Consider the following 9,625-nt stretch of genomic DNA (forward strand, 5'->3'; position numbering starts at 1 on the left):
GTAATGTGTAATCCTATTGGATTGCAACCCGAATCCTGGTTTTTAGCCTTATTACCCTTACAGTCCACTTCTAGTCACTCTATTTTAATTTATTTTAGCTAGTTCAAAACCTCTACACATATGAAGTACAAATTTAGGAGATGACCACAATTGTATATTGATACTTCCTTTCTAAATCTCAGACAAAGAGCAAAAAGAGCAAAAGTTTGTGTTTCATCTGTCTCCTCTCCTTTCCTCTCTGTTACTCTCATCCATTCATTCCAAGAAACAGGAAAAGTATAATTTCCCTTTAAAGCTGCATAAATTAAAATGAAAACCACAACTACTATTTGCTTACCATCTCTAAGCTTTTTTACATAATCAGCATGTAATTATAATGTAATTATCTGACTGGAAGTAGTTCTTCATCCTAGCTTTCCTATGGAAGAAGAACATCCTGATTTTTTGTTTAGCATAGAGTTTCAAATGCATTCCATTGTTTTCTTCCTTCATTCCAGATGTTACAGCATGGAAACAGAAAATGAGACAACAGTCACTGAATTCCTTTTACTTGGATTTGTGTATGAACGAGACTTGGAGATTACTCTCTTCATAGTTTTCTTCCTTATTTACCTAGTGACGGTGCTGGGGAATTTGCTCATCATTGTACTCATTGGCATTGATCATCGCCTCCACTCCCCTATGTATTTCTTTCTCAGCAACTTATCCTTCATCGAGATATTCATGACAACCTGTGTAGTGCCTAAAATGTTGGCCAATCTCCTGGCTGAAAGGAAAACCATTTCCTTTGCTGGCTGCCGTACTCAGTCATACTTCTATTTTTTCATGGGTTCCACAGAGTTCATCCTTTTTGCTGCTATGTCTTTTGACCGCTACATGGCCATCTGCTATCCACTTAGGTATCCTACCCTCATGACTGGGACAGTTTGCGTCAAGATGGTGATTGGATCTTGGATTGGTGGGTTCCTGTCTGTCTTCTTGTCAACAGTGCTGAAAGCAAGGTTGCCTTACTGTGGACCTAATGTCATTAATCACTTCTTCTGTGACAGTGCCCCTTTGCTGCACCTTGCATGCAAGGATATCAGTCTTATTGAGTTTGTTGACTTCATTAGTTCATTGATTCTATTGCTTGGTTCCCTCTCATTTACAGCTACTTCTTACATCTACATAATTAGTACCATTCTCAAGATCCCTTCTGCCGAAGGCAGAAAAAAGACTTTTGCTACCTGTGCCTCCCACTTCACCGTTGTCTCCATGGGCTATGGAATCTCCATTTTTGTTTATGTCAGGCCATCTCAGAATGACATCATGAGCATGAGCAAAGCTTTAGCCATTTTCTCTGGCATCTTGACACCCTTACTGAACCCTTTCATCTTCAGTCTCAGAAATGAACAAATGAAAGAAGTGTTCAGAGATGTCTTAAAGAGCATAATCTCCAAGATAAAAGATGGCTGACGTAACCTTTCAAAACACCTTGTCACTCTGAAAGTCAGATAATAGTTTTAAGGACACAGATTGTATGACACAGATTGGCATGGTGAAATGCTTTCTCCCACACAAACATGCCTATTCACTGAGATCATGTCAATGAGGTCCTTTTTCTGGTTCACCACTTTCTGAGATTGCTTTGGTGGTGACCAGAGTAATGTCCTCACTGGTTGTAGCATCCAGCTTTTGGAATGTGCTCCCCGTAGGAGCTCAGCTGACACCCACTTACACCTTTTCAATGTCAGGCAGTGTCCCTTTATTTTATTTTAGTTTGTTCTAAGCTTTTAAAATATTATTTGAATTGGATTCATTCATCTGCTGCAATGTTTAAATTAGTTCTGCTGTTTTGATATGTTCATCTTTTTTGGTGTGTGTCTTTTTAATAACCACGAATATATGCTGGCTACATTACTGGTTATTTTTTATTTGTTTAGTAGTTTAATAGTACTTTTTAGAAGTTCACTTGGGATAAGAAGGTTGTGTCTGCCTCTGTGTTTGTGTGTGCACGCACGTGCACATGTTTGTATATCTGTGCATACATATTTCATTTTTATTTTCGCTGTTCAATAGAAGTTTTTAGAAGTAACTGGTTGATGCGAAACATATGTCAGCAATTTCTCCTTTCTTTTTTCTAATTTTTTTTTTAGAATTTGATTTTGCCCTTTTATATTGTTAGTTTTACTCTCCCCAGTGCCTGTCTTGTGCAGTCCCTTCCCCTCATAGTTTTATTATGGTTTTATTAGAATGTAAGCCTATGCAGCAGGGTCTTGCTATTTTATTGTTTTACTCTGTACAGCACCATGTACACTGATGATGCTAATAAATAAATAAATAAATAAATAATGATGATAAGGAATCATTCAAATATGAGATGCAAAATATAGGAACTGGAGGACATGCCACCTGTCTTCACAGAACCCAATGTCAGTTCTCATCTGATGCGCCATCAGTCTTCATAACAACAATGACACTGATCCTGATTGGTTATTCTACTCCATTTTGCTACCAGCTCAGAAATGTCATTTGGTAATTTACTTCAAACCTTAAAGGCAATGCTTCTGAATACTTCTGAAAAAATATTAAATTGTGTTTTGTTTGAAAATAAGTTATATTCCTATTTGTTATATTCCTACACCACAGAGCCAGTGTGGTGTAGTGGCTAAGGTGTTAGACTGGGAGTTGGGAGATCTGGGTTATAGTTCCCACTTGGCCATGGAAACTCACTGGGTGACTTCGGGCCAGTCACATACTCTCAGTCCAACCTACCTCACAGGGTTGTTGTTGTGAGGATAGCATGGAGAGGAGGAGGATTATGTATGCTGCCTTGGGTTCCTTGGAGGAAAAAAAGGCAGGATAAATAAATAAATTTAAGGGAGCAGTCCTATGGCCTCTAGACAGCAATGGGGGTGGCCATAGGATATTCAGATTCCTGGGTCAGAGGTCAAAGACAGTGTTATTACCTCAAAGCTGGGAAGCTGTGCTCCCTTTCCTCTCCCACCCACTGCTGGTCCTAGCGCTATGCCAGCTCCCTCTCAGAGATCACAGAATTAACCTCAGAGAGGAGGTAAAGGAGGTGTTCAGTGGGTGGGGAGGGGAGGGGACAGGAGAGACTGGGATATGCCACTTCAGTCTCTTTCCCTCACATCTAAAGAAAAAAAAGCCCATCTAGATAACATAAGTGGGAGGATGGGCAGGCAGCCTCCACTACACCTCCCACTCTGTATTTGGATTGTCGTGCGCACCCTGTTTCAGAGGCTTATGATCATCAAGGGCAGAAGTGATAGGATTGCACCCCAAAGCTGTTATATAAAGACATATAAAGATCACTTGAATTTTGAAGTAAACAATGAAAAGACATGCTTGGTCTCCTTGTTTTATCACTACGAATAATCTAAATGTACAGTTCCTAAGTGACAGGTTTTTACCTGGAAAATGCTTCAGAGGGATATCACTAAATATCCACATTTGTCCAGATTGGAGATCCATTCAGAAAACTGTATAAACTTCAAAGTGGATTTCTGTAGATGCATGCATGAACGGTTTCAGTTCATGGGTGCATGAAGTCATTCATGAGAGAGATCAGATCTTTACCTTTGGCTGATGATAAATGTGCCCGAGAAGAATTGTCAGACGTAATCCCTATCATTTCTCATGTATATTAGGGCTGTGCACTGCTCCAGATCTGGATCCCAAATCTGAAGCAGATCAGGGTAATTTGGACCTCTCTAAAAGAGATCTGAGGCAGATTGGAGGAGGTCCAAATTGATCTGAGGTGGATTGGATCAGTCCAAATCGATTCAGATCTATTTGGAAATTCTGATATTTTTTTCAAGGACTACACATGGGAATTTACAAAAAATGCATTCATCTCTGTCATTTTTAAAGGTAAAGAAATGACATTTGGCACCATATTAGTACTTAAATAGGGATTTAGGCATTCCAAGTTAGAAGCAAATTGGTTCTACGCCTGATTTTTAGGATTTTTTTTTAAAAAAATTGAGGTTTTAAAATTATTTTTTAAAAATACGCTGCCATTTTTAAAGATAAAGACATGTAACTTGGAAACATGATAGCGTTTACATAGGGCATGCCAAGATTGAATCACATCAGTTGATCCCCTGATTTTTAGGAATTTTTAAAAAGATTTCCCCATAACCATTCCTCTCTCCATTTACAAAAATGCATTCATCTCCATCATTTTTAAAGATAAAGAGAGGACACTTAGTACCATGATAGCTTCTACATAGGGGTTTAGCTGTGCCAAGTTTGAAGCACATTGGTTCTACCCCTGATTTTTAGGATTTTTTTTTTTAAGTTTGAGGTTTTAAAATTATTATTTTTAAAATACACTGTCATTTTTAAAGGTAAAGACATGTAACTTGGAAACATGATAGCACCTATGTAGGGCTTTAGGCAAGCCAAGTTTGAAGCACATTGGTTCATCCCCTGATTTTTAGGACTTTTTTTTTAAAAAAAAAATCCCCTTAATCATTCCTCGCGCCATATTGCTCCCAGCCAGGTAATGTTTGTGTATTGCAGGCATCCTGTCCCTGCTTCTTATCTGAATGGGAAGGAATGGGTGTTAACTTCAAAAGACTCAAGTAGGGGAGATTTGCACTCCAAAAGACACAGACATTAGGGAAGGCACAGTGTGTACTTAGATAAGACACCTTCTGAAATTGCTCTTTGCGAGTGGCTGCTTTGTTTCCTCAAAAAATCACATTTTAAAAAATTCCTTGCGAGAAATCCACAATACATAAATGTATGAAAATTCACACATATGAGTAGGTCAATGACATCTGTTACCTCAACAACTTTCATGTTTCTACCTTAAAAAATAATTAAAAAGTGATAGGCGTTCATTCCCCTTAATGCGACGTGATGGGGGGAAATCACATTTTAAAAAATTCCTTGTGAGAAATCTGCTCAACATAAATATATGAAAATTAACACATAAGAGTAGGGTGATGACATCAGTAAAGGCACCAAGTTTCATGTTTCTTACTTGAAAAATAAAAAAGTTATAGATTTTATAACTTGGATTTTATAACTTGGATTGGGCCCAATTTGGAAGGTCCGAAACGGGCTCCGAAGCGGATCGGGGTGTCCATGCACAGCCCTAATGTATATGTCTCCAACACAAAATGCTTCTGGAGAGGCCCTCAGTAATAGAATCATCACAAAAACTGGCGGCTTTGCATATGTTTTGTTCCATAAAAGATAAACCTTCCCAACAACTTCTGTAAACTGATTAAGTTGCAAATAATTAGATTTCTTCATTTGTCACCTCACACATAAGCGGCCATGGCTTCATTATTCCCCAGATGAATTTCTACCTCATTTTAAATTGATACAAGACAAAGAAATATCTTTTCATAATGCATCCCATTGTTTAAACAAAACATTTTCTTTCAAAATCCAAAAGGTTAGCGCAACACATCCCCTGACTCACTAGATCCCCAAAGAAAACACACCAATCGGTTCTCGTAAATAGTGTGAATCGTATTAATTACTCTCTTGATCATAAAGTTCTACTAAAATACCCATCTTCATTCCTAGTTTGATACTCACTGTTAAGAGAGGAGGTGACTCTCTTGGGGGTGGGGGGGTGGGGAACCTCAATTGGAACGAATGTCATGTTGATAAACTAAAGTTGGGCATCATTACTTTCCACCATCTGCATTATCCTATTGAGTACTTAACTTATTCTTTTGGGGAAAGCTCCCGCCATGAAATTCTGTAATATCTGATAAATGCATATTGAAATGATTATGCTTTGTTACTAGGGACTCAGGAGTTACGGAGAATCATACAAAAAAGAAAAATGGTTATACTATCATATTGCTTAGACAAATGAGGCCTTTTAAGCTAATAATTTGAAACTTGCCATTCAAGATCTACCTGATGGGGGCTACAACTACAAAAAGTTTCAAACTGATCCAATAGAAATTGCCACAACAGGTACATTTAAAATGTGCTAAAAATGACACAATAACCATTATCTGTGACACATCATACTATATATTGGTTTCAAAATTTTGTGAGAACTGGTAATTTGCTTTATGCAGGCCTTTTGGGAAGGGATGCCTTTCATTGATTTGGTGAGGTTATGACATATTAAGCTTTGTTTTCTTCAATCTGCAGGAAAGCATATCATGTACTTCTTTCAAATTTTGATGAAAACTAGTGATCTATTTTGTTCAGGCTTGTTGAAGATGCACAATTCAACACGTTGAGCTATTCTTTAGAGGCTTACATAAAGTTGACATGTTGGCTCAAGCTGGCGTATGAATTTTATGTATTTATGTATAACATTTCTATACCAAAAGTTAAGCTCTTTGCATGGTTCATACCAATTAGAACCATAAATTACAACACAATAAAATACATTGAAAGTGTGTTCTTCAAAGCTCCACTAATGCTTTCTCTTCCCCCCCCTCATTTTCCCAGAGTGTAGGTTTTTTTTTTTCTATTTTGGCAACCATTGTTCCCTAGAGGAAAGGAGAACATTTTATAATGTATGAAACAAAAGAATTTATCAGTACATATACTAGATTGGGACAGAGAAATTGTTCCAACTCTAGAGAAGGATCAACTCTGTATTTACCACTATTAGTGATCTATATTTGCTATCTTTCTGTGACGTCAATACTGGAATTTCTTTATATTACTCAACAGACATTCAATAGATATGGAAGTGGAGATAAATTTGGAAAACATATCCAGTTCTGCAATAATAAATTCTGACAATGATGCAGATTTGTTCCAGAAGCTAATCTTTAGAAGATGTGCTATTGATCAAAGAAGACCAGGCATGAATCAGTGAGGTAAAATAATAATCATACAATACTAAACTTTGCTAACAGTCATAACTTGTACATGTATCATCAATTTAACAAATGTAGTGCTATAGATATTCTAAACTGAATTAGGATTTTCTAGAACATTTATTTAATAATAGGTACATACATTTGGGGTCCACTTGTATCATATTTCATTCTATATTCTTTCTTTTTGAGTTACAACTAATAGAAAATGATTGCTGTTATTACTTTTTAAAAGTTATTACTTTTTAAACATCCAGCATGCTTTCATGTCTTATCTTGTAATGATAGTTAAGATTATCATTTTACATGAAAACCACAGGGACAGTGCCTTACTCAAATCTAGGCAGCATATCTAAATTTGAGCTGTCACCCTGAACATGTCACCCAAGTCTTTAGTTCACAGCCTCTCCACTGAATGGCATTGGGTTTCCTTCAATGGCGCACCACAAAAGAGACCAAACTCAGGTGCTGGATTGTGCAAACAGTGTAATATAGCGTGATAGGTTTCAGATAGGTTTCAGAGTCCAGCATTCCTTTCTTGGGAGCTTGAAAGATGTCAAAATCACTGCAACTCTTTAGCTATAGCAGCCTAAAAAAGCAAAAGAGAATCATTTTCTCTTTTCATTTACAAACAACGATTGTGAATATCTGAAAGTGTATCTATCCCTATAGGATTGCAGTGTGTATGTGCAGAAATAAATGGGATGTATGGCCTAGGGATGGGGGGGGGGCCTTTGTTTTTATTTTAAGGTGAACTTTAATATAGTCACATTTGCAAACAAATATGTGAACTCAGGCTTGGGAACTCAGGCTTGGAAATTCACAGTTCTCTAGATTGTGCAATTAAACATTGCAGATCAAACAATGCACACAAACATCCACAGATATAGGGAAGATGCAAATAAACATTAGTGAGAATCACATCCAAAAATGTATTTTATTAGGAAATTTGCTTGTTGAAATTTGTATATAAGGCAACGTGTGTACCAAAAGTGTATACCCATTTACATGCAAAAAAAATTTTTTTTGTGGGGTGGGGGTGCGGGGGAGTTCTTGAAGTTCAGGATGCATAGAATATAAGGTTGGAAAAATTCCTTATGGCTTAAGATAAGAAAAATAAGAAACTGTGAGACACCCAACAGACTTATCCATCTATCTATCCTAATGCAAACTTCAATGAGGCTCACCTGATGTTTAAACTGCTATATTTAGGTGAAAGCGAAAGACCTTCATTTTCTCTCAGGCAATTTTTTAAACATATTTTACACTGTTCCCTTCTACAGTTTGTCAGTTTTGTGTTGTTTATTATTTGTACTGCATTTTATTATTTCAGCTTTATGTAATCCAGCCACAGAACTTCTATTATTGGGTGGATTAATAAAAAAGAAAGAAAAAGGTTTTCTCAAAAGAAAATCTCATTGAGTACAGTCAGAAAGCTTGAAACCCCAAATGCATTGTCTTTTGAGTAAGCCACCTTACATCTGAGTGAACAGGGATAGGATCAAGCTTCATAGTTCTAGAAAATGTGTTTAGGCTTGCAAAATTAGTAACAAATATTTTATTACTTTGTATGCCACCTTGAGACAATATTGTATTTTGAAAGGTGGCTTATGAAACTCACAAATAAATAAATGAATCATAAAACTGAATTTTGAAAGGAGAAAATGACTAAACTGGGCATAATCCAGCAAAAGTTACTCAAAAACATACTGCACTTTTTTTTTCTTGTGCAGCCCAATTCTATACATGTTTACCTGGAGGACAGCCCCACTGGGTTCAAAGGAGAATATGCATAGGAAAACGTGCATAGGATTGTAACCTGAGTCCAGGATTTCAGCCGTATTACCCTTAGAGTCCATTTCCACTCAATGAATTTCAATTTATTTTAGCTCATTAAAATCTTTGACATATATGAACTACAAAGTTAGGTAATGCCTACAAGTGTATATTGATACTTCCTCTATGGTTATGGTACAAAAAGAGCAAAAGCATGTTTTTCATCCATCTCGTCTCCTTTCCTCTGCATTACTCTTATCCGTTTATTCCCAGAAACAGGAAAAGTATAATTTTCTGTTAAAGCAGCATGAATTAAAATGAAAACCACAACTACTTTTTGTTTATCATCTCTAAGATTCTTTACATAATCTGCATGTAATTGTAATGCAGTTATCTGATTGGGTGAAGAAGTTCTCCATCCTAGCCATTCATATGTAAGAAGACTCTTCTGATTTTTAAAAAATTTAACTGAGGCCTTATCTAGACCTACCCGTTATCCCGTGACAGAGGAGGGAAGATCTCACATTGTGTTTAACACGAGATCCCGCCTCTGTTTACAAGCGACGACCTCAGGAGAGGCATTGTTCCCATCATTTTTTTTTTAAAGGACTAGCAGCACACTAATGCTTGTGTGCAAAAAGTACTGAAAGTCCTTTCTACAAATTTAACTTACTTTCCCTGCTTCCCCCACCCTACCCCCAATGGGTGCAGCACTCCTGAGGAGCACTGTGCCCCGTGTGCAGCTCCTGGCTCCCTGCAAGGCATGGAGTGGAGCCGGGGCAACCTGGGGCAACCAGCCACACATTCCACGGTCTTGGCCTCAGCCCGGAACTGTGGAAAACTGGGGCCAAAGGGAAGGGCTATATCCTGGGGCAAGGGAGGGATCATCCCTCCCTGATCCCGTGATCCCCTGTGCATCATGTGGATGCCCAGGGATGACCCAGGCATCCGCCCCATCTAGGTATGGCCTGAGATTAGCATAACATTTCAAATGCATTACATTGTTTTCTTCCTTCATTCCAGATGTTTACAAC

The 9,625-nt window shown here is 37.6% G+C and overlaps 1 protein-coding gene across 1 annotated transcript; it reads left to right on the forward strand.

Moving 5' to 3' along the window:
* The first annotated feature begins 507 nt into the window (after positions 1 to 507).
* Positions 508 to 1,455, forward strand: LOC134405391 (olfactory receptor 6M1-like). Its single transcript, XM_063136637.1, has one exon. The coding sequence runs from the start codon at positions 508 to 510 to the stop codon at positions 1,453 to 1,455; it is 948 nt and encodes a 315-aa protein (XP_062992707.1).
* The last annotated feature ends 8,170 nt before the right edge of the window (positions 1,456 to 9,625 follow it).

The sequence above is a fragment of the Elgaria multicarinata genome, chromosome 11, assembly GCF_023053635.1.
Source record: "Elgaria multicarinata webbii isolate HBS135686 ecotype San Diego chromosome 11, rElgMul1.1.pri, whole genome shotgun sequence".
Lineage (NCBI taxonomy): Eukaryota > Metazoa > Chordata > Lepidosauria > Squamata > Anguidae > Elgaria > Elgaria multicarinata.

Bases quoted from the DNA above. Each gene is read 5' to 3' on its own strand.
- LOC134405391 (XM_063136637.1), top strand. From the start codon at position 508: ATGGAAACAGAAAATGAGACAACAGTCACTGAATTCCTTTTACTTGGA.